General features: G+C 46.5%; 1 protein-coding gene across 1 annotated transcript; it reads left to right on the top strand.

Moving 5' to 3' along the window:
* Window positions 1-1,522: 1,522 nt before the first annotated feature.
* On the top strand, window positions 1,523-25,136 carry plcg1 (phospholipase C, gamma 1). The gene is made up of 33 exons (XM_068710378.1): window positions 1,523-1,847; window positions 2,997-3,284; window positions 7,966-8,118; window positions 9,485-9,578; window positions 9,669-9,716; window positions 10,548-10,632; window positions 10,736-10,819; window positions 11,162-11,184; window positions 11,510-11,579; window positions 11,660-11,761; window positions 14,362-14,480; window positions 15,004-15,089; window positions 15,619-15,739; window positions 15,890-16,058; window positions 16,166-16,288; window positions 16,639-16,740; window positions 17,284-17,471; window positions 17,744-17,944; window positions 18,038-18,157; window positions 18,603-18,783; window positions 18,865-18,942; window positions 19,124-19,227; window positions 19,465-19,558; window positions 19,711-19,780; window positions 20,379-20,542; window positions 20,890-20,986; window positions 21,097-21,321; window positions 21,415-21,563; window positions 21,928-22,042; window positions 22,528-22,689; window positions 22,773-22,861; window positions 23,043-23,344; window positions 23,431-25,136. Exons 2-33 carry the CDS (start codon window positions 3,068-3,070, stop codon window positions 23,471-23,473), a joined length of 3,978 nt encoding a protein of 1,325 aa, XP_068566479.1. The 5' UTR covers window positions 1,523-1,847; window positions 2,997-3,067; the 3' UTR covers window positions 23,474-25,136.
* Window positions 25,137-25,288: the final 152 nt, after the last annotated feature.

Below are 25,288 nucleotides of genomic sequence, written 5' to 3'. Positions count from 1 at the left end.
GTGTGCGTGTGCGTGTGCGTGTGCGTGTGTGTGTGTGTGTGTGCGTGTGTGTCCGTCCACAGATTTACAATCGTAACAATCCTCTCGTGTGAGAGAGACGCTGTTCCTTCACACTGATGGTTTTCTGAGAGGGATGTGGGTTTAAAAACAAAAGGACCACAGAGGTCTATCATTGTAGTGTTTGTATTGCTGTGATTAAGCAGAAAAGTGTGCTTCTTCATTTATTTTTTCCAAATGTGAATGGATATTATAACTTTTGTCATTAATATTTTGTGCTATTTGATCATTTATCACACAACTCTGGATTGGTTGAATGCTTGTTGTTTTGAGCTTTGTAGTTTTCAGAATAAAACATCGACCTTTTCCTTTTTATTTCTTATTATGTGTGTGTGTGTGTGTGTGTGTAGAAAGAGATTAAAACAAGCCGATCCACTGAGTATACAAAGAAAAACATAATCCTGTCAGAGATATAATCCACTGATCGGTCAGCTCAGAAGTCATAGTTCAATTAACAATAATCAAAAACAATTGTTTTCTCAATATAGTTTCTATTTATTTGATAAATGATCGTGTCATTGTTTTTGTCGACAGAAGAGTAGTTTGTCAATTATAAGCACAGAACTTGGGCTTTTATTGGTAATCATAATAATAATACAGCTAATTATGAAGTACAGTATTAGCGGGTGTGTCTCTTTAAGAGGCCGGTAACAGGCGCTCCTACTGGAGGCAAGGAGCTGCGTTAAGCTAACGAGAGAACCGCAGGATTACCGGAAGTAGGGGAATTATGCCAAAATAAATCAAATAAATGCATATTAGTAAAGGATGGCGTATTTTATATATATATGTGTATATATACACATATATATATATATATATACATATATATGTGTATATATACACGGTGTGATGATGTTTTGTAGTCTCATTTAGCCACTTGTTAGCAGCCGCCTTTATTATGTAAAAGCTTCAAAATTCATGAGGGGTATTTACCGACGTGTTTTACATAGTAGAACAAAACTTTATAAATATAAAATGATTATATATAAAACTTATGTTAACCACAGAAATTATTTCAGGCATTTCACCAAAAACCTATTAAAAATAAAAAAAACGTTGTCTTGAAGACTGTGGAACCGGAAGTGCAAAAAATGCTAACTCACTTCCGGCTTTTAGGACTCATTCATGTAACGTTAAACGGCTCATTCTAAGGTAACAAAATCGCTGCCAAAATACCGCCCTTAAATACTACACATTGCTCCCTTTTAAGCGCAGAAAAAAATGGAAATACAGAAGTAAAGTATCTAAAAATGGTATTCTGGATTATAGTACTTGGTTTACTTTCCATTCATTCCCACCCCCATCTGCGTCTCCAAAAAAAAATCACAGTGCAACAAGTTCTTTGACTTTTTAATTTTATTGTGAAAGCCCGCAGCGGAAGTGTGTTTTTTTCTGACTCTGGCACAAGATTGATACTGATGGTGGTCGGCTGAAGGGGGGGGGGGGGCAGGGGGGAAGGGCCTACTCGAGCTGGAGCCGAGAGAGCGGACAAACTTGCGTAGTCTTCACCACGGTTCTCTCTGTCTGCCTGCCTGTCTGCCTGCCTCTCTCTCTCTCTCTCTCTCTCTATGGACGGCCAGAGGACAGGGGAGGAAACGGGAATCGTCGGGACCGGAGCGTTTTTCCAGGACCGAGCGATGATTTAATCACGGAGGAGGGGACAAAAACCCGGGGGTTTGTGGGAAAAAAAGGGAGAAAGGGGAGCGCGAGAGGAGAGCCGTTGGAGCAGCAGCAGCAGCAGCAGCAGCAGCAGCCGTTGGAGATGTGCGGTCGAGGCCGAGATTGCGGCGGTAGGTAACGAACAGCACAGCCGACGTGTTGTTGTCTTTTCTCCCCCCCCCAGTTGAATCCGTCTCCGCACGTTAGGCCGAAAAGAGACGGAGAGAGAAAAGAGGCAGAATATATCTACCGATACCTGAGCTTTATATTCACCTTCTTCTTCTTTCTCGCGAGTTAAAACCAGCTCCCGATTCTTGCTTTTTGGCCCAGCGACATGCTAACACACACACACACACACACACACACACACACACACACACACACACACACACACACACACACACACACACCTATACACACTAAACACACACTTATAGACACTAAACACACACACACACCGGCCCCCCTGTTTCCACAATACAGCCAGACGTTTTTTACTTGTTCTCCAACTCTTCGGTGCTTCGTTTTCCCCACAGCGTGACGCCTCTAAGTGTCCAAACTTAGTTTATTTCACTGTGGGGTGAAGGGCAGCAGGTTCCAGGCCTGTTAACAATCCCGGTAAACTCGATTTCAAGGTAAACACCGTCATCAACACGTCCGTACGGCTGCAGCATCACTGTCATGATGCACAGCGTTACTGTTGGTGCTCTAGACTGAGAGTAACGTTACCCGCGGAGAGCCATCAATAGCTCGCGTGGAGATGCTGACATGTTTTATCTATTTGTGCGTGGTTATGGTGGACGTCAAAGCATGATTTTAATAGAGCATTTCTGCTTTATATTATCACATTATGTAGCTTTCATATGAAATCAGTCCGTATATTTCTGCAAAATATAATATTGGAACTTTTATGTCCATAAACAAAGCATACAATGTATTTAGCAGTATTTCGTTGAGTTTGTTCCTAATGTAACGACAGTGTTTTATTCCTTGTAGCATTAGTGCAAAATGTTGCAACTTTATTTTCTTTTCTTTTTTGTCGGATAATGCATTTGTAAAAGAAAGTAGACGGAATACTTACAAATGATTTTTGATTGAATGTGATGTCAAAAAATACGGACAGAGTAAATGAACAAAATATGTGTTTTAATACGGTACGATGAGAGCCGTTAATAGACCTTTGATGCTGAAAGAGACAACCCATCTAAACATGTAGACCATATGGACGCACTAGAAGTTGCTGAGTTGTTGTTTCATGCCCCCCCCCCCCCCCCCTGTAGGTATCCCTGTCTAGGCCTGCACTGAGCAGATTGTTCTGAGAGGAAACGGACAACAAACGGGGGAAGTGAACATGGCCGGGACCTCGAGCTTCTTTTCCAACGGGCCCGTCCCGTGGACGGACAACGACGCGGAGATGAACAACCTGTACCGGGACCTGGAGCTGGGCACGGTGCTCACGCTGTTCTACTCCAAGAAGTCCCAGCGGCCCGAGAGACGGACGTTTCAGGTCAAGCTGGAGACCAGGACTATCATCTGGACCCGGGGCACGGACAAGATCGAGGGAGAGAGTGAGTAGAGCGCAGCCGGTTCTGGGTTAACGTGACGGTGTGAGCAGCGGGGTGGATGCGTTCACTTTAAGATCCTTAAGATGAGTGAAGCTACATATGATATATTATTCACTAAACGCGGTGATATTGGACATCAGACGATATTTACATCTACAGAAACGAAGATTATTAATGTGGGAATGAAAGGAAACAGGTTCATTGTTCATTTAATACAGATTAAAACACACCTTGTCCACATGTTACTATAAAGGAGTCCCTCCATCAACAGTCCATCTGTTATTTCAGCTCTGATCAGTCCATAAAAGCGTAACTATCTTTTATAAATAGTGGATATTCAGGGACAATCACGTCATGCAGACACCGAGGACAAAGCGGCGTTCCTGGATCTCTCTTGTTGCGTTTTGTTCTTGTGGTTGGAGTTCAGCAGGAAGCTGAACATTCAGGTGAATGTTTTCCACAAAGCGGCCTTCAGTGAGCCCTTAAGTGCGTCTGGTAGCAGGATGCCGTGTGCACAGCTGCACTCCGCTCCGGATGCAGCGAGAAGACGACGTATCAAAAAAGAAAAGAAAGACTTTTTGGGGGTTTTTCTTTGTTTTGTTTTTGGAGTATCATCTCTGCTCACAGCTGACACGTGATTCCCCCCCCCCCCCCCCCCAGTGAGCAGACGCCTCGTTAACGTACAGGAATAGAACACGAGGGTTTAGAGTGCGTTTTACTGGAAGCGTGCGATTGTTTGGGGACACGTCGGCCTCATCGACGGCAGAGAGACGTCCGTTATCCGTGGACACGGCACTCTGGTTCACCGCTAAATATAAAATGCCGATCTTATCTTTAACATTGCTTTGTTTGGTGCACATGAATCGACCCAAACACGAAACTCGATGCAGGTCTGAAGCTGTCAGATGAGGCAGGATGTGGTCTCGATGAAGAAGACCATGTGTCGGCACGTTGTAAATGGCATCGTTGAGGTTTCGGATGCTTCACATGATCAATCGCTCTCCTCACTGTGTTACTGATAACAAGGCAACAGAATCAGCATCATGGCACGGCCACACCTCATTTAGTTACTTTACTGCGTGAGACGGTTCTTTAGGTTTTATGAATGAGCTCATTAGAGCTGGATCTAACGGCACCAACGTACTCTGGCAGGCGGCAACCTTTGTGTTAAAGCTGCATTCTCTCTAGTGTCCACCAGGGGGCGACTCCTCTGGTTGTATAGAAGTCTAGTCTAAAATGACTCTACTTCTCTCTTGATTTATTCCCTCAGTAAACATTGTAAACATGAGTTTATGTCTCAATCTCTAGTTTACAGTCTTCTTCAATACAGCATGATGTTCATTTAGTACATTATGCTCCATTTAGAGTCAAACAGACCAGAAAGCAGGGGATGCTTTAGGGGCGGGGCTACACGCTGATTGACAGGTCTCTACCAGTCACTCCTCCTCATAGCACCTTTAGCACCACATCTCTGTTACAGAGGACATCAACCCCCTAAAATGTGCAGCTTCAGGTGATAAGTGAGCACGAGGAATGGCCGTCACATGCTTCCATTCTACCAGATTTATGACAATTTGACACACTGCAGCGCTGCATCCTCTTAAAGCTGGTAAATCAGACGACAGATATGAGCTTCCGTCAGATATGTGTCTGTGTCAGTGTGCATGTCGGCTGATTTGAAAGGTATTGCGACACATAAATGTTTAGAAACGGTGTAATCTGTGTCGGTTATTCTTCTATAAAATGTCATAATTTGACAACTTCTGCAGAATAGATGTGCTCATGTCTCAGTGGTGCAAATACATATCATACCTTCTTATGGACTAAATGATCCTCTGTGAAGGAATCTAGAAAATGATCGTTAGTCGCAGCCTTGATGTGAAATTGGCACTGAGCTGTGTTTTAAGTTTAGCATTAGTATCCTACTTTATTAATATGATAAATATCGCAGGCTGTGTCCCCGGGGGTTGAACGAACCTAAATAATGTGGATGGAGTCACCTGCACACGTCTGTTATCACACACACACACACACACACACACACACACACACACACACACACACACACACACACACACACACACACACGTTTATTTGTGAGAAGTGGATCATGAAGTCAGAGGCCTTCAGGAGAAGACGCGTGGGGAAACGAGCGTTGGTTACGGCGCATTGTAGAAGTGGACCGGCCTCCGCGGAGCTGCGTGACAGTTCTTTGTCGGGGGGGGGGGGGGCTGATGTGGATCAGCTGACGTGTGAGAAACACGGTCACTGCTCTCTGCTGCACAGGAACTCTGAAACCACTTCAGCCGCTGCAGCCTTCAGTCACAGAATACACAGAACGTCTGATTTTAAACCTATTCTGTGTCGTTTAATTATTGTTTTGTCCATAAAATGTGTAAAAGCGGTGAAAGGTGCTCGCTATATCTTCAAAAGGCCGAAGATTATTTATTTAAATTAATTTTGTGTCTGTCCAAAACCCCAAAACATTCAGTTTACAATCAGTTACAAGAGAAAATCAGCAACTGGTCACATTTTGAAAGGCTTTAACAAGTTTGTGATTTCTGCTTATTATGAAAAAGGATATTGTTCATTTAGTGATTCCTGATTGGCCGTGTGATGAGCTGTAGAATAGCTGAGTCTGTAGTCTCGTTAACGTATTCTTTGATAGTTGCTGTTTGAATGAAGAGTCACACAATGTTAGATGTTTCAATGGCTGCAAGTTAAGATCTCCATCACAGCACAGTGTGACCTGGAGCCTGAAGCCCAAACGCTTTCCATCATTTACATTCATGTAGAGTACAGAAAAGCAGCAAATCCTCACATTTATGAAGTGGAACTGACACACATTTCCTAAATCAAAGACTGAACTGTGTAATATCATTATTCATATCATTTAACATGTACCTTCTATGACACGTCTTCTTTCAGACTAGAGCAAAGAAAACATCCAAAATACACATCCAGCTGTTTATTTGAATACTTTCTACCAAATTCACCAAAAGTTACCGTTACATAAAGCCTCATTTGCATATTTAAACATGACATCACTTCTTGATGTGAGTGATGAAGTGGAGAAGTTTCATGGTGGTATCTGTGAGTTCATTTGTTTCCCCTATTCACCGGTAGCGTCTCCTCTTAGATGTTTTGTAGAAACGCTCCTCATAGTAAGCCATCATCCAGCCACATTTCTGTTATTGGATATGAGGTATTATTTGAGCAGTCGTACTGAGAGATGAGGTGTGAGGAGGGATAGAAATAGGACGGATGGAGGAAGTGTGCGAGCGTGCGGCAGGATGCCTCCTCTCGGTAAGGCGACACCTCTGGCCGGCGCTGTGCTTCCTGCATCTGTCTGAGGCCCGCCTCCAAATGTTGTGACAAGAAGATCGACCTGTCGGAGCCGGACCTGGAGTCCAACGTTCAGGCGTGTCGTACGATCGGAGAGCTCAGCCCGGTGACGGCCGCTTCCACTAAACAAAAGTGTGTTTTTGTTCTTACAGAACAAGCTCACCTATACGTGAGAACACGTGTGTGTGTAGGCGACCAAAGAAAAACAAAACAAAAAAACACAGGATGTGTGGTTCAGGGGCAGGAAGGTGTGTGTGTGTGTGTGTGTGTGTGTGTGTGTGTGTGTGTGTGTGTGTGTGTGTGTGTGTGTGTGTGTGTGTGTGTGTGTGTGTGTGTGTGTGTGTGTGTGTGTGTGTGTGTGTGTGTGTGTGTGTGAGACAAGTCTTTAACTGCTGCTAATACATTGCTGATAGGAACCAGTCGGGCTGCTTTGCAGTCTGTTCTCTCGCAAAGTTTCTGAGCCTAATAATGGAGTCAAGACGGAGTCGGATCGGGTCTTCAGCTGGCATCGAGCTGTCTCCTGTAAAAGTAAATTCTAGGACATACAGTATATTACCGTAGAGAGATTTGAGCTCAGTAGGCAGTGTTGTTAAGTCACATAATCACTTTTTATATTCCCCGTCTCGTGCCCTTTGTACTTCAGTTATGAAAACCTCTCCAAGTGTTCTTAAAGTCACACCGGTACCCAAACACAACACACCTGACCCGACCCGTCCCACCACAGACTGGTCTGTGTCCCAGTCTGAGATTAGTAATCGGTGGTTTTGGTTTCTGCATTTTGAACATCTATATCTAACGTTATGTGTTGTCTTCTGCTGAAGTGTACTTGTGTGTGATTCAGGCCTTAGCTCCACTGTTTCATGTGGTCGGGGGGGGGGGGGAGTGTACTGTGCTGTGCGTTTGTCTCTATGCTGGAAGGTTAAAAGAAATCAGATTTATTACATTATGAAACACTTTCCACAAGCACTTGAAGCTTAATTAATGTTATTAAAGGAATTAGGATATTGTGACCCAATAAAGTCTGATTTAAAGCATATTTTTCAGTGTCTTGAATATTATTTAGATAATTTTTTACATTGGGTTTTGCATACTGGGACATGAAGTCCGATTGTCGTGATTTTTTAATGAAACTCACATTGTCCAGCTACAGTCAGGACATCTCTGGATGTGCAATGACATGTGTCTGTTTCACTAACTTGTCGTGTGTGTGTGTGTGTGTGTGTGTGTGTGTGTGTGTGTGTGTGTGTGTGTGTGTGTGTGTGTGTGTGTGTGTGTGTGTGTGTGTGTGTGTGTGTGTGTGTGTGTGTGTGTGTGTGTGTGTGTGTGTGTCTGTCTCCAGTTGACATCCGTGAGATCAAAGAGATCCGTCCTGGACAGAAGTCGCGTGACTTTGAGCGCTACGTGGAGGACTCGGCGACGAGGCTGGAGCAGGCTCACTGCTTCGTCATCCTGTACGGCACCGAGTTTCGCCTCAAGTCACTGAGCCTGGCAGGTAATGGCAGACACCTTCAGTAGTGTAGTGGAGTGACATCTACCTGTTTCTATCAACTCTAGTGGTCTGTACTGACCCCCCCTCACAGTTCAATACACCTGTGAACCTCAGATTAATTACACAGTTAGTTGTTGTTAACCATCAAAGTGTAAATAAAGTTTAACGTTAACCATCACAGTGTAAATAAAGTTTAACGTTAACCGTCACAGTGTAAATAAAGTTTAATGTTAACCATCAGAGTGTAAATAAAGTTTTAATGTTAACATCACAGTGTAAATAAAGTTTTAATGTTAACCATCACAGTGTAAATAAAGTTTTAACGTTAACTGTCACAGTGTAAATAAAGTTTAACGTTAACCATCACAGTGTAAATAAAGTTTTAACGTTAACCGTCACAGTGTAAATAAAGGTTTAACGTTAACCATCACAGTGTAAATAAAGGTTTAACGTTAACCATCACAGTGTAAATAAAGGTTTAACGTTAACCATCAGAGTGTAAATAAAGTTTTAACGTTAACCATCACAGTATAAATAAAGTTTTAACGTTAACCATCACAGTGTAAATAAAGTTTTAACGTTAACATCACAGTATAAATAAAGTTTTAACGTTAACCATCACAGTGTAAATAAAGTTTTAACGTTAACCATCACAGTATAAATAAAGTTTTAACGTTAACATCACAGTGTAAATAAAGTTTAACGTTAACCATCACAGTGTAAATAAAGTTTAACGTTAACATCACAGTGTAAATAAAGTTTAACGTTAACATCACAGTGTAAATAAAGTTTAACGTTAACATCACAGTATAAATAAAGTTTTAACGTTAACATCACAGTGTAAATAAAGTTTTAACGTTAACCATCACAGTGTAAATAAAGTTTAACGTTAACCATCACAGTGTAAATAAAGTTTAACGTTAACCGTCACAGTGTAAATAAAGTTTTAACGTTAACCATCACAGTGTAAATAAAGTTTTAACGTTAACCATCACAGTGTAAATAAAGTTTTAACGTTAGCTAAAAAAAAAGCTGGTTTTGTTCAAAAATTTATGAATTTCTCCTCATGTCAAATCAACTTTATTTGTCAGCCCCAAATCACAACTTTTCCTCAAAGGGGCTTTAAAATGTGTGCATCACACAACTCCAGAGCTGCTAGGGTGAGTCCATGGAATCCATTAGTCTTTCAAATGAAATGTAATCCGCGACTGTTTTGAGAACCGGTTCATCGTTTCAGACATTCGTCAGGTAAAATCTCTGGTTCCAGCAGGTCAAATGTGACTAACTGCTGTCACATTTGACCTGCTATCACACATGAGAGTAAATTAAACGTATGAAGAGAACATCTGTGGTGTTGATTCATCCTCAGCTACGTCTGATGAGGAGATGACCATGTGGGTGAAAGGGTTAAACTCTCTGGTGGCCGACACGCTGAAGTCTCCGACGCCGCTCCAGATAGAGAGGTAAACATTCCATCATTACAGCGATATGTCCTTGTTTCTTTTAAATGCATAACATCTGTTAACTCTCTCTTTTATTATTATTGTTATCAGGTGGTTGCGTAAGCAGTTCTACGCCGTTGATCGCAACAGAGAAGACCGGTGAGTGAATGAGATCCGCCTCACAGGAAGTCGTGTAATTCAACTGTTTTGGGCGCACCAGTTTGTGTAACATCCAGGCTGGTAGAGAGCTTTAGTTGAGGTGTAGCGGAGGAACTAACCTCTCACACACACACACAGACACACACACACACACACACACACACACACACACACACACACACACACAGAGACACACACACACACACACAGAGACACAGACACAGACACACACACACACACACACACACACACACACAGAGACACACACAGACACACACACACACAGAGACACACACACACACACACACACACACACACACACAGAGACACAGACACACACACACACACACACACACACACACACACACACACACACAGAGACACACACACACACACACAGAGACACACACACACACAGACACACACACACAGAGACACAGACACACAGACAGACACACACAGACAGACACACACAGACAGACACACACACACACACAGACACACACACAGACACACACACACGCAGAGACACACACACACACACACACACACACCAGCACCCTCTTCCTGCAGCAGGAAACAGACTGCAGAGGATGGAGGAGATGTACTGTGATGTTTGGCAGAGAGAGAGAGAGAGAGAGAGAGAGAGAGAGAGAGAGAGAGAGAGAGAGAGAGAGAGAGAGAGAGAGAGAGAGAGAGAGAGAGCACATGTGTGTTTGAGAGTTTTTTTAGGTTGTATGTAGATTATTAAAACTCTCTAGAACTGTATTTATTATTTATTAGAAGCTGTTATTCTGCGTGACTTCACGTTTGTGTTGAATGTGTTGTTAGGATATCCTGCAAGGATCTGAAGAGCATGCTGAGCCAGGTCAACTACAGGGTGCCCAACATGAGGTTCCTCCGAGAGAAACTTCCGGTAAACCTCCTCCTACCCATCGCACAGCCCCGCCCCCTTTTTTCTACCCCCCCCCCCCCCTTCTCCCCATGACGAGAGCTGACGGTCTGTGATTGTTTCGCAGGACTCCGAGTTGAGGAACGGAGATGTGTCCTTCAGCCAGTTCGCTCAGCTCTACCGCAGCCTCATGTTTGATGCTCAGAAAAACGTAAGTGCAAATCATTTTTTTCCGTGTATCCCAGCACTCTCACCCCCCCCACACACACACACCCCCTCGCTCCCTCCCCCACTCTGATGCCCCGCCAAAGAACCCTTCCTCCCCCATCTGTCTGTTCTCAAATGGCTGCCAGATCAATATGGACCAGTTAAAAACCCACCAAACCCCCCTGGTGGAGGCCATTAGGACACACTCACGTGGATGAGGAGGCTGGCTGGGGTCAGATTAAATGACCCCCCCCCCCCACAGGATGTCTATCTACATCACTGGTACTATACAAACTGAAAGGACAGCGCTTTCAGTGATGAACTCAAATGTTTCCCTTTCTTTCAGATGGAGATCCCGTTTATTCAGAGGTACGTTTAAACACACACACACACACACACACACACACACACACACACACACACACACACACACACACACACACACACACACACACAATCCGTCTCAACGTAATGGAATGACTTTGTTCTTTTTTCTTAATAATACTTAATACCATCAAATAAGACACCGGGTTTCTGCATATTTCTCCTCGTTGCATTAAGTGTTGCTTTTAATATGCACAGTGTGTTTTAACTGTAGCTGGAGGTCCACCTTTTAAAACCAAAGCGTCTGAAATGTGAACCCCTGCTCTGCAGCGTCACGCATGCGTTTACTGAGATGAAGCGTTGCTTTCAGGTTCATCGACAGACCAGAACAGAGGATCTCCCTTGACGACTTCAAGGGCTTCCTCCTGGAGTCTCAGCAGGTAATATCTCCGGCTACTCTGCTGCACATCTGGTTCATTCACACAACCTCAAACACATCTGTGTCTGTGTGCGAATCCAGGAATTGTGGGCCGCCGACAACGACAAAGTTCAGGAGTTCATGTTCGGCTACCTGAAAGACCCGCTGAGAGAAGTGGAGCAGCCTTACTTCCACCAGGACGAGGTACTCGCTCTCTCTCTCCTCCTCTCCTCCTCTCCTCCTCGTCACTCTCTTTCTGGGTCTTTTGCTCACCAATGGAAAAAAAACAACGGTGTTGTTGCCGTGTGTTGTTGCCGTGGGTGGCAGATGTTCAGAAATTGACCTGGATAGCCGAGATGTGGGTCCGAAGCGCCTCCTCCCACACAGAGAGGAAAGGTTACTGACGGTGAGAGTTCCTCAGAAAGTGAGGGGATGCTTTTTGTGGTCACCGCGAAGCTGCGGTTGACTCAAGAGAAGAGGAAGCTGGTGTGAGTTGGTACCGCTGGTTATATATTGTGCGAGAGAAGCATCAGTCACACTGAGAGTAACGCCTGAAGAAGAAAAACAGTTCGTAAGAGGAATATTTTTTTTTATTGTTGACCCACTTTGGGAAGTCTGTTAAAGGCCAGAGTTCAGGGTGAAGTACGAAACCGAGCTGCCGGGGATTCAGGTCACCGCTTATTTATCTGACACAGTTGAGTACAAATGTCCCGTCTGTGTCCACCAGACACCTGATGCTTTAAAGCTTTCAGAAATCATAGGGTACTCGTGGTATTTAGCACTCGCAATCGTGTTGTAGTTCAGGTGGATTCACACATCAAAATGTGTTGAAGTCAAGACCACCTGCACCGAGACCTAGTCATGACCGAGACTAGAGTGTATCGAGACCTAGTCATGACCGAGACTAGAGTGTATCGAGACCTAGTCATGACCGAGACTAGAGTGTATTGAGACCTAGTCATGACCGAGACTAGAGTGTATCGAGACCAAGTCAAGACCAAGACTAGAGTGTACCGAGACTAGAGTGTATCAAGACCTAGTCATGACCGAGACTAGAGTGTATCGAGACCAAGTCAAGACCGAGACTAGAGTGTATCGAGACCTAGTCATGACCGAGACTAGAGTGTATTGAGACCAAGTCAAGACCGAGACTAGAGTGTATCGAGACCTAGTCATGACCAAGACTAGAGTGTATCAAGACCAAGTCAAGACCGAGACTAGAGTGTATCGAGACCTAGTCATGACCGAGACTAGAGTGTATTGAGACCAAGTCAAGACCGAGACTAGAGTGTATCGAGACCTAGTCATGACCGAGACTAGAGTGTACCGAGACTAGAGTGTATCGAGACCAAGTCATGACCGAGACTAGAGTGTATCGAGACCAAGTCAAGACCGAGACTAGAGTGTATCGAGACCAAGTCATGACCGAGACTAGAGTGTATTGAGACCAAGTCATGACCGAGACTAGAGTGTATCGAGACCAAGTCATGACCGAGACTAGAGTGTATTGAGACCAAGTCATGACCGAGACTAGAGTGTATCGAGACCAAGTCAAGACCGAGACTAGAGTGTATCGAGACCAAGTCATGACCGAGACTAGAGTGTATCGAGACCAAGTCAAGACCGAGACTAGAGTGTATCGAGACCTAGTCATGACCGAGACTAGAGTGTATCGAGACCAAGTCAAGACCGAGACTAGAGTGTATCGAGACCTAGTCATGACCGAGACTAGAGTGTACCGAGACTAGAGTGTATCAAGACCTAGTCATGACCAAGACTAGAGTGTATCGAGACCTAGTCATGACCAAGACTAGAGTGTATCGAGACCAAGTCATGACCGAGACTAGAGTGTATTGAGACCAAGTCATGACCGAGACTAGAGTGTATCGAGACCAAGTCATGACCGAGACTAGAGTGTATCAAGGCAGAGTCAAGACCAAGACCTTTTGGGGTTAAGACCAAGTCAAGACTAAGGCAGAACGAGAGTCAGTCGAGACTAGAGTGTACTGGGACAAGACCAAGACTTTGATGGATCTAGACCAAGTAAAGACCAAGTCCAGAGTGTATCAAGACCAAGACTTTGAGGGGTTGAGACCAAGTCAAGACCAAGACTAGAGTGTATCGAGACTAACATAAGACCAAGACCAGACCAGTCTGAGTCCCACACTACATGATGATAAAATATGGAACATGTCAAAATAATCTCTCCCCAAATTGATGTGAAAGATCCACATATCCATAAAAACACACAGACTGTTGAGAGCTCAGTAAACTCTTTGAAATCTGTGATTCCAAGAGTTGAATTGGTCAAAATAAATGTTCCTCATTTCATAGAATGTTTTAGTGTGTGTGTGTGTGTGTGTGTGTGTGTGTGTGTGTGTGTGTGTGTGTGTGTGTGTGTGTGAGAGTGTGAGAGATAATCAAAAGGCGTTTTATGTGGGGGAGTTTGTCCATGAGCAGTCACAGTCATGATGTTAATAAAAAGGAATATAAATAAGTCAGACGATGCACGGGCCAGTTTAGTGACTAAATGATTTATTAAGAACATGTTTTGGTGCAGAAACAGACTTGATGATCTGCGTAGTCCAAGGCTGGACCACATCCTGGCTCAGGATCACACGGAGCATTAAGTCTTTTTTCCAAGCGGACTCTCTGGAAGTCTGAAGACCGTTTGCTCGAGGCTTTTGCACACTTGATGAATTGTGGATTTGGAGAGACTTCCTTTGCGAGTGAGGGACAGTCCAGACGTTTGCATTCATTCATTCCTTCATTCATTCATTCAGCTCTCCCCCCTCCTGTTGTAGTACCTGACGTACCTGTTCTCCAAAGAGAACACCGTCTGGGATTCCTCCCTGGACCAGGTGTGTCCTGACAACATGAGCAACCCTCTGTCCCACTACTGGATCTCCTCTTCGCACAACACGTAAGGACACACACACACACACACACACACACACACACACTCCAGCCTCTTGTGATGAGGGCTCGGTGAACACTGAAGTCTGGCTTCTAAACTGACTGCACACATCAGATAAAAGTCTATTATTTAACAATCACGTTCCAGAATGAGACCCAGGCGTGTTTTTGTTTTGTTTTTTGCAGGAAAATGTATTTTTCCTCCCATTGAAATGTGTGTGAAAGGCAGTTCAGATGAAAATGCTTGTGTACTGGACGTGAAACAATACTCAGTGGAGCAGCGGAATGAAAACGTCCCATGATGCTTTGATTAGCTTTGAAGTGACCGACTGAATGAGGAACAAGTGTTTCCTCCGGTCGACAAAAAGAAGGACGGCCTTTGTGATACAGCAGATACCAATGTGTTTGTGCTACCACCATAGAAAGTGTGTGTGTGTGTGTGTGTGTGTGTGTGTGTGTGTGTGTGTGTGTGTGGTTGAATGCAAGTGTGTTTTTGTGTGCATGCTTTGACGTTCTGTGCTTATTTTTAGTTACTTGACGGGAGACCAGTTTTCCAGCGAGTCGTCTCTGGAGGCGTACGCTCGCTGTCTGAGGATGGGCTGCCGCTGTATCGAACGTGGGTACACACACACACACACTCACACGCACACACTCACAGGCACACACTCACAGGCACACACTCACAGGCACACACTCACAGGCATACACTCACAGGCACACACTCACAGGCATACACAGTCACAGTCACACACAGATGCTACAGCTTTTTACCACGTACAGTAAATCACCACCGCTTGACTTCTCAACCTTGCAATTAAGTCTTATGCCCGCTTCTTAACCCTCTATAATTGTACTTTTAATGCAGCCGCCACACCCTTACACACCCTTACACACACACACACACGCTGTTACATAACAGCGCTGTATACGGCCTTTACACAAAACCCTTGTCAAGCAGGTTTCCATGAATAGGACTGGCTCCTAGCGGGTTTAAAGGGTCTGCCTGACGCACGAGTCAACAATTATGATGTCAGCTTGTGCGTCTTCAAGCTAAATGTTTCTGACTAAATGTTCCTCTGGAGCTTTATAGCTCCACCTGCATTCATGCATACCTACTGTGTGTGTGTGTGTGTGTTTGTTTACAGTGGACTGCTGGGATGGTCCAGACGGAATGCCAGTCATCTACCACGGACACACCCTCACAACGAAAATCAAGTTTTGCGACGTGTTGACCACCATCAAAGAGCACGCCTTCGTCACCTCCGAGTGAGTCTGCACACCCTCGACACGTTGGCTTAGACCCGATCAAAGAGATGACAGAGATAAGGAAACGATGTGGACAGTGACGCGGTTGCAGCGTGTTACTGTTGTGTTTGTGTGTGTAAGAGGAGGATTTCTGTGAATGTCCTCCTGCAGATATCCCATCATCCTGTCCATTGAGGACCACTGTAGTATTGTGCAGCAGAGGAACATGGCCACTTACTTCAAGAAGGTGTTTGGAGACATGCTGCTCACCAAGGCGGTGGACATCGCGGCGGACGGCCTGCCGTCGCCCAACCAGCTCAAGAAGAAGATCCTCATCAAGGTCAGCGGCCACGACGACATCTTTTTGTGCACATTGTCTATTATATTAAACAATATGAATGGATGCTTTGTATGCAACGTCTGTCCTCATCTCCTTTTCTTCTGCAGCATAAGAAGCTCGCAGAAGGCAGCGCCTACGAGGAGGTGTCCACGTCCACTCCCTACTCGGAGAACGACATCAGCAACTCCATCAAAAACGGCATCCTGTACCTGGAAGACCCCATTAATCATGTGAGTGTGTGTGTGTGTGTGTGTGTGTGTGTGTGTGTGTGTGTGTGTGTGTGTGCTGCATCAGCGCTGACGCTCCGCTTGAAATATGTCTGTTTTGTGTGTCGTCACTGTTGTTAAGCGTTAGGATCCATAGCAAAGACACGGCATCGTGTTGTGGCTCGATGCTCTTTTCTTTACCATCCATTTTAGATTTGTGTCTCACTTGTTTTTGTCCTCATGAGCTTCTTTTCTTGGTCTTTTTAGATGATTTAAATTCTTTATTAAGAGGCCAGCTTCTTGGCCACTTTTCAGTGCGACACATGGACGCTCTAAATATTTCAGCTAACCGTTCATCCTCCCTCCCCCTCTAGGAGTGGTACCCTCATTTCTTTGTCCTGACCAGCAGTAAGATCTACTACTCAGAGGAGACCTCCAGTAACCAGGGAAATGATGATGAGGAGGAGCACCGAGAGGTTAGTAGGCCTGAGCTGCTGCTGACATACGTAGAGATGAGAATCACAACGGGATCCGAGCAGCACCAGACATGACACCTAATCCACAGACCGTAAGAGAAGTAAGAAGTAAGGGGCGTAAGAAAGCACATTCCTAACGCCGGATAATCTGCAACTTGCAACACAGCAGTATCAGCCAGTAACTAGCCAATCGCAGCACAGTAGGGCGGGACTAGCCGTGACACAATGCAGCTAGCAACAACTGGTGCGCTGCCAAAAACCTTTCAGGTACAAGAATTCCTGCTCCACAATGTGGAGTGCAAGCAGCAGACGTAAACAGCTGTTCGGGTCACGTACCGAACAATCGGTTCAAGTGCATGCACCGTTACACCCATAAGAAATGCAGTATTTACATAGAGAGCTTGTGGGCGGTTTGGCTTTTTAATACACAAAGACCTGTACCAGGATCAGATCCAGGAAGTGGTCAGTGAGGGAGCAACTTGCAGCTAAATGTTGCAGCTTAAACGGAGCTGACCTCTCCCTCTCCTCTCCGACCCTCCCCAGGTGTCCAACGGCATGGACCAGCACGTGACCGAGAAGTGGTTCCACGGGAAGCTGGGCGCCGGGCGAGACGGGCGGCAGATAGCCGAGAGGCTGCTGTCTGAGTACTGCCTGGAGACGGGAGCTCCGGACGGCTCCTTCCTGGTCCGGGAGAGCGAGACCTTTGTGGGAGACTACACGCTGTCCTTCTGGTATAAAGCACGCGATCACAGCAACATGCTGTTGTTTCATGATGATTGTCAGTCTGCAGCCTCCTCTCTGACATGCTCAGAACTCAGAGACACGCCCACAGATCAATAGATGGATTAAATGGGTTGTTGTCACGGTCTGAGGTGTGACGCTAATGCAAAGCCTCTCTATGAAGTGGAGTTAACATCAAAGCTAATCAATCTGCAAGTTTGTGACGGGCACACGATGGGTGGAAGCAGGATGTTCAATTAACGGTTCTGTCTCTCTGCACCAGGCGTTCGGGCCGAGTGCAACACTGTCGCATCCACTCTCGCCAGGAGGCGGGCAGCCCCAAGTTCTACCTGACCGACAACCTGGTGTTCGACACGCTCTTCGCCCTGATCAACCACTACCAGCAGGTGGCTCTGCGCTGCAACGAGTTTGAGATGAAGCTGACCGAGCCGGTGCCTCAGACCAACGCTCACGAGAGCAAAGAGTGAGTCCCTGACGCTGAATGACGTTTTGGTAACCGTCGACCCCGTGAAGTGAAACGTCTCTAATCATGTGAAACTGTCCGTGTTCGTCCCAGGTGGTACCATGCCAACCTCTCCAGGAGCCATGCAGAAAACATGCTGATGAGGGTTCCACGTGACGGGGCTTTCCTGGTGAGGAAGAGGGCGGAAGCCAATTCGTTTGCCATTTCCTTCAGGTAACTTCCTACTATCCTTATTCCCTTATCAAGAGGTAGTGGTTTATACCCTAAATCATCCCCTGCTTTCTGGTCTGTGTGACTCTAAATGGAGCATAATGTACTAAATGAACATCATGCTGTATTGAAGAAGACTGTAAACTAGAGATTGAGACCATAAACTCATGTTTACAATGTTTACTGAGGGAATAAATCAAGAGAGAAGTAGAGTCATTTTTGACTAGACTTCTATATACAGAGGAGTCGCCCCCTGGTGGACACTAGAGAATGCAGCTTTAAGACACTTCCTCATCGGCTGAACCGGAGGTTGCCGCCTGGGTCCTGCCTATTTGTTTCCTGTCTGAAACAAATAAAAACGACTGCATGCTATAAATCCTTAAAAAACACTCGCAGTTCAGTCTCTAGATGAATGTAAAGTCGGTTGAAATGTGTGGTTTGTTGGCAGGGCCGAGGGAAAGATAAAGCACTGTCGGGTGCAGCAGGAGGGTCAGAACGTGGTGCTGGGCACCTCGGAGTTCGACAGCCTCGTGGATCTCATCAGCTACTACGAGAAGCACCCGCTGTACCGCAAGATGAAGCTGCGCTATCCCATCAACGAGGACACGCTGGAGAAGATAGGCACCGCGGTGAGTACCGACAGAAGCCCGCGTTGTGTTGTGAAGCCTCGTGAAAAGGGGCTCGCTAACGCACAACCTGTCGTCCAATAGGAGCCCGACTACGGGTCGCTGTACGAGGGCAGGAATCCAGGCTTCTACGTGGAGGCCAACCAAATGCCAACGTTTAAGGTGAGCGTCCAGAATGTGTGTGGGTGTGGGTGTGTGTGTGTGTGTGTGTGTGTGTGTGTGTGTGTGTGTGTGTGTGTGTGTGTGTGTGTGTGTGTGTGTGTGTGTGTGTGTGTGTGTGTGTGTGTGTGTGTGTGTGTGTGTGTGTGTGTGTGTGTGACGACCTTCTGTCTTGTCTGTCCAGTGCACAGTGAAAGCCATGTACGAGTACAAAGCCCAGAGAGACGACGAGCTCTCCTTCATCAAGAACGCCGTCATCTCTAATGTGGACAAACCGGAAGGAGGATGGTGAGTGACTCCCGTCCAGACTTTATCATCCAGAGACACGGATCTGTCCGTTCACTTGAATTATTCATGACGGGACGAGCATCCATTTGTTAAATCCACCCAGTGCAACTCAGTTCTTTTTATTTGTATTAATAAGAAAACAAGTCCTGAATGCACATATTATGTGACTCATAATGGCTCGTTAAAATAGATTTGACATCATTTTAAAGCCGTCGTGTTCCATACTTTGTCTCTCAGGTGGAAGGGAGACTGTGGAGGGAAGAAGCAGCTGTGGTTTCCTGCTAACTACGTGGAGGAGATCAGTCCGTCGGCGGCGGAGCCCGACAGAACTGTGAGGACGTTTTTTAAAGTGACCCGCAGGACGTTAGTTCGGGTCCCGTCACCCGCCTGTCACTCGCCCGCTGTGATGGAGACACGTAACCTTGTGTGGATTACGGCTTTAGAACTTCTGCTCCTAATCCTCCCTCGCCTCTTGTCACGCAGGAGATGACGGAGAACAGCCCGCTGGGGGATCTGCTGAGAGGAAGCGTGGACGTGTCTTCCTGTCAGATCGGTGAGAGGCCCCTCCCACTTCCTGTTCCGCTCTGTGCTGCAGAGCATGGCCGTCGCCTCCTTTTCCTCATCTTGCATGCACATGATATACACATCTGCCCTCTTTCACCCCTTTCTTTACCGTCCTTATTGTCCATTATCGGCCTCTTCTATTATTCATTCTGTGGTTTGATCATGACTCTTCTGCTTTTCTCACAGCCCGGTCGCTGCTATTTTTATTGACGTCCTCCAGTTCAGTCAATACTCACCCATTAGTGTTGGCACACGCTGTCATGCACTGCTGTGGCCTCTGCTGTCCACAGTAAATACCTGAGCCTGTCTCTCTCTCTCTCTCTCAGCTCTTTGGCTCCATCTAGTGGTCGTGTGGGGGAAAGATCCAACTAGATCTTCAACACTTTATTCCTCCACATGACCACTGGCAGAATGGCAGCAGAGCAGGACAATGTTTTTCTTCAGATGATGCTGAACCTTGAGACGTTTTGCAATACTCTTTCTCTCGTAGTATTCAGTATGTCCCAATATATCGTAAATTGCAATGATGGCGTAGGAAACCTCTCATTCCTGTTTCCCTCTACCTCTTTTCTTTACTCCGTGTTCAGTCGTGCGTCCTGACGGGAAGGGCAGCCGGCCTCACGTCTTCTCCCTGGTGCCCAACGCCTCCATGAGGACGAGCCCGGTGCTGGACGTCGCCGCCAGCAGCCAAGAGGAGCTCAAGGAATGGGTGTTTAAGATCCGCGAGGTCACAATGACGTCAGAGGCCAAGGTGAATTGTGAATATCACACGGACTCATTCCTTCGCTCGTGCCAGTCGTGACTCGCGTTGGCCCCCCCTTTTTAATACCCAGAACCTGTATTTAGGAAGCAGACGTGGCGTTGGTCAGGAATGCCTTTCTGCAGACTCACACGGTGACACATTTCACACGCTTCAGGAGAATGTTGTTTTGCATCAGTGATTGTGAAGGTGTGTGTGTGTGTGTGTGTGTGTGTGTGTGTGTGTGTGTGTGTGTGTGTGTGTGTGTGTGTGTGTGTGTGTGTGTGTGTGTGTGTGTGTGTGTGCGCGCTCCCGATGGAGCTGCTGTGTTTGAAACACCCTGTGTCCTCTGTGTCCAGCTGGAGGAGGGGAAGATGATGGAGAGGAGGAAGAAGATTGCTCTGGAGTTGTCCGACCTGGTCATCTACTGTAGGCCGGTGCCGTTTGATGAAGACAGTAAGGATCACGCTCTCTTCTTGGGCTGTGAACGTGCAGTTAGTTACACAAATAGTCCACTATCAAAACAGGACGGTCACGTCTGTCTCCTCTCTCTCTTTGTCCTGCAGAGATCGGCACAGAGCGGGCCTGTTTCCGGGACATGTCGTCCTTCCCCGAGACCAAGGCGGAGAAGTACGTCAACAAGATCAAGGGGAAGAAGTTCCTGCAGTACAACCGGCTGCAGCTGTCCAGGATCTACCCGAGAGGACAGAGACTCGACTCGTCCAACTACGACCCTCTGCCCATGTGGCTCTGCGGGTCCCAGCTGGTGGCGCTCAACTTCCAGACAGCCGGTAGTCTACCCTTTCTCCTCAGAGCAGATCAAGAAAAACAAAAAGAAAGCAAACGTATTCTAACACTCCCCCCCCCCCCCCCCCCATGTGCAGACAAGCCCATGCAAATGAACCAGGCTCTGTTCATGCTGAACGGAAGGAGCGGCTACGTCCTCCAGCCGCCCATCATGAGGGACGACAGCTTTGACCCCTTCGACAGACACACGCTGCGAGGCCTCGAACAGGTCACTCTGGAGATAGAGGTACAGTAGAGAGAGAGGGGGGGGGCCGTGTGCAGACCTTCATAACTGTGTTCCCTCAGTAAACATGAGTTCATAGTCTCAAGTCTTCTTCAATACAGCATGATGTTCATTTAGTACATTATGCTCCATTTAGAGTCAAACAGACCATAAAGCAGGGGATGATTTAGGGGTGGGGCTACACAGTGATTGACAGGTCTCTCCTTCACTTCTCCACATTCCAAATATGGTCACTTCCTGTTCATTAGCTGCAAAAAATAAAAGATGGCGACAAAATCGCATTGCGCCCCCCCCAGTGGCTGTGTTTGTATTGTGAGGGAAGAAGTGGAGTGAGCAGATCTAAAGCTCCTCCTCCTCTACTCTGAAGGTTTTGGGCGCCCGACATCTCCCCAAACACGGACGCGGCATCGTGTGTCCTCTGATCGAGATCGAGGTGTGCGGGGCAGATTACGACAGCGCCAAGCAGAAGACCGACTCAGAAGGTGAGAGCCGCTCTACTTTGAACCGTGTGTGTGTGTGTGTGTGTGTGTGTGTGTGTGTGTGTGCTGAAACTGAAGGAATCAGTAGGTTACCGTTCACTGGATACACTAGCAGAGCGTCATTTCCTGTCTGGATCCAGAAAAACAGGAAGTTGTGGAAACAACTTCAGCATGTGTGTGAATACAAAGAGACAACATTACAAAACCACGTTAATAGTTTATTACACAGATTCTCTGGCCTTCATGTTTTCACTCTTAGAATACAACGGGAGTTTATTTTGAAAAGCCTGGATACATGTAATGAGAGGAAACTGACGCGTGCTGCTGGACTTTTGTAAGATATGTGAACCGTTGTAGGAGGAAACTTAAGCTCCTCTCTGAGCGCGACATGAGAGCGTCTGAACACAGTGATGGTGGTTGTCTCAAGCAGTCACAGTTCAGACACCAGCGGTGGAGACGTAGCGTTCACTTCTCTCCGTCCTCTGCAGCTGACAACGGTCTGAACCCCACGTGGCCCAGGAAGGCGTTCCAGTTCGCGGTCTGCAACCCGGCCTTCGCCTACCTGCGCTTCGTGGTCTACGAGATCGACATGTTCAATGACCAGAACTTCCTGGCTCAGGCCACGTTCCCCATTCACAGCCTGAAGACAGGTACGCACATCACTGTGCTCTCTGAGAACCACCTGAAGGCGTCCTGAGCTGTAGTAAGTAATAACCTCTGTGTGTGACTCCAGGGTACCGGTCGGTTCCTCTGAAGAACAGCTACAACGAGGACCTGGAGTTGGCCTCTCTGTTGGTCCACATGGACATCATCAGCGGCAGGGTGAGCATAAACATGGAGTCCTCACTCATATTCCTCAAAGTGTCTTTAGCATTTAACACCTGAGATATAATCAGTTCGTAGGTAGTAGCCATGCTAGCTGTTTCCCTTCGTTTCCAGTCTTTATGCTAAGCTAAGCTAACCAGCTTTAAGCATCGACTCTGGTTTGTGACTCTTCTCTCAGGATGAGAACGGAGAGGTTCTGAGTTCGTTCCTCCCGGTCGGCTCCACGGCGGTGGCGGCGGTGGCTGCGGCGGCATCGTCCACCCAAGCGGGTCGGGACTTGAGCTCGGTGTCCTCGGTATCCTCGGTGTCCTCGGCGTCCTCCGTCGCGTCCCCCGTGGTTCCCCCGGCGCCGGCCCAGGCCGTGGCCTTCGGGGGTCGAGAGGGCTCCTTCGAGTCCCGCTACCAGTCCCCTCTGGAGGACTTCAGGGTGTCCCAAGAGGCCCTGTTGGACCACATGGACCCGCAGAACAGACAGACCAGGTAAACGTGTGTAACGGTGTGGTGGTGTTGGCTCGGTGAGTTACTGGTGGAAGATTCCAGACTTCTGTCTTTGTCTTTGTCTTCAGGATGTTGCGGAGGACCAGAGTGGGCGGAGAGAACCATTTCTAAGTCCAAGCCAATCAGGACGCGTTACCTTAACCACCCCCCAACCCCCCGTACCCAGTCACCCCCCCTGTACTGATGATGTCACTGACTGCTGTGAACACTGTTTCCATGGAAACGCCCACCACCGCTTTTGGCCTACATTTCAGGCAGCTCTCTCTCTCTCTCTCTCTCTCTCTCTCTCTCTCTCTCTCTCTCTCTCTCTCTCTCTCTCTCTCTCTCTCTCTCTCTCTCTCTCTCTCTCTCTCTCTCTCTCTCTCTCCTCGCCGCTCGCCTGACGAGAAGAAAAGACTCTTGACAGGAAAAGAGAGAAACAAACAGACATTCCCAGAACCAACAGACGGCTGGAAGAAGCTCTGGACTGGTTGTGTTCAGAGAGAGAGAGAGAGAGAGAGTTGTCAAAGGTATCAGTTTGAAACTGCCCCCTCCCCCCTCAGTTAGGCCCCTCCCTCTCCTCTATTAGGCGTATATATGAATATATGTATTTATTCCTGCTGCGCTGTCGGCCGGAGAACAGCAGCAGCTGACCTGCTCTCAAAGAGCTCCTGTCTCCATGTTTTTAATTATTCTAATTATTTAAACATTCATAATGTGACCTTTTCATTGTTTTAATGTGTATATGTGTGAAAACCTGAGGGCTCTCTACGGCTATCTTAATGTCTCCAGTCAAACTCTGCTAACCCTGGAGGAACATCTCTTCTTCTCTTGTCGTTGAAGTCACCGCCTGTTTGTGTTGGAAGCAGCGAGAGAGCGTCACATGTTAATATCTGCACAAACACACACACACACACACACACACACACACACGCTTTTAGTTTCTTCATTTCTTGCATTCCAGAAAACTTGTTATTCCATGTTCCTGCCTTTTAAAAGCCAGAGTGACACACACACACACACACACACACACACACACACACACACACACACACACACACACACACACACACACACACACACACACACACACACAGAGAGAGGACAGTCTAAATGACTGTTGTCCTTCTTTCATGTTTATTTGATGAGGTTTTAACGTCTCAAATGAACACAGATACTAACTCTGGATCATTTGACTCGGTGAAAGAGGAACAATCGCGTACGAAAACGTTTGAAAACCATTTACTGTAACCGTGGAAATGTAAGATCGTAACACAACTACGCCATTAACTTTTGCAGCCGTGTGTGTTTTTGTTTTTTTCCTCGTGATTTATGATTCATGGTGGAGCGTTTCAGAGTTCCTCGTGTTTCATTTGCTTCTGACGGACGAGGGTCGGTGTTTCCTCACGACGACGTGAACTCGGTGTCGTCACTCCGTGTTTGAGACGCACCTAAAGCCATATATGGAGGGACGGAAGGCGAACGCAGCCGTCGGGTCTCTTCCGAGCCGTTCAGAGCGTCTTGGTCCTCCCTCTCGTCCTCCTGTCCTCCGTCTGCGTTAAAGCCGACATCCACACACGGGTGGAGGTGACGGAGCAGAGCTCACTCGAGTCTTTTTATTTTACTTTTTCATTTTTTTATTCCTCCGATGTTCGCTTCGTCATACAGTCTCATTTACGAATCGCCTTTTTCTCTAATGTGCCTAAACTATGGAGAGGAAAAGTATTCATTTAAAGTTTTGCCTTTCATATGAAACATATTGAAGCCTGAAAAGTAAATAAAATACTTAATACTTCATGCTACTTTTGTCTTTTCTTTGAATTGAAATGTGATTGAGAGAGAGAGAGCTTTAGATATTTCTGCAGACATTTTGTCTCTTCTGATGTTATGACAAACAGGAAGTGATGTAGAAACCCTGTTTTCTGAACTGATGAAGAAAACACTGAG

This window comes from Cebidichthys violaceus, unplaced genomic scaffold (genome assembly GCF_023349555.1).
Source record: "Cebidichthys violaceus isolate CVI_PGR_0920_01 unplaced genomic scaffold, fCebVio1.0.p SCAF_151, whole genome shotgun sequence".
Taxonomy (NCBI): domain Eukaryota; kingdom Metazoa; phylum Chordata; class Actinopteri; order Perciformes; family Stichaeidae; genus Cebidichthys; species Cebidichthys violaceus.
The sequence above is the reverse complement of the archived record's forward strand: the minus strand, read 5'-3'. Positions and strand labels throughout refer to the sequence as shown.

Bases quoted from the DNA above. Each gene is read 5' to 3' on its own strand.
- plcg1 (XM_068710378.1), top strand. From the start codon at position 3,068: ATGGCCGGGACCTCGAGCTTCTTTTCCAACGGGCCCGTCCCGTGGACG. The intron at 9,717-10,547 runs GTGAGTGAATGA...ATGTGTTGTTAG, and splicing joins GATCGCAACAGAGAAGACCG to GATATCCTGCAAGGATCTGA. The intron at 20,543-20,889 runs GTGAATTGTGAA...CTCTGTGTCCAG, and splicing joins CAATGACGTCAGAGGCCAAG to CTGGAGGAGGGGAAGATGAT.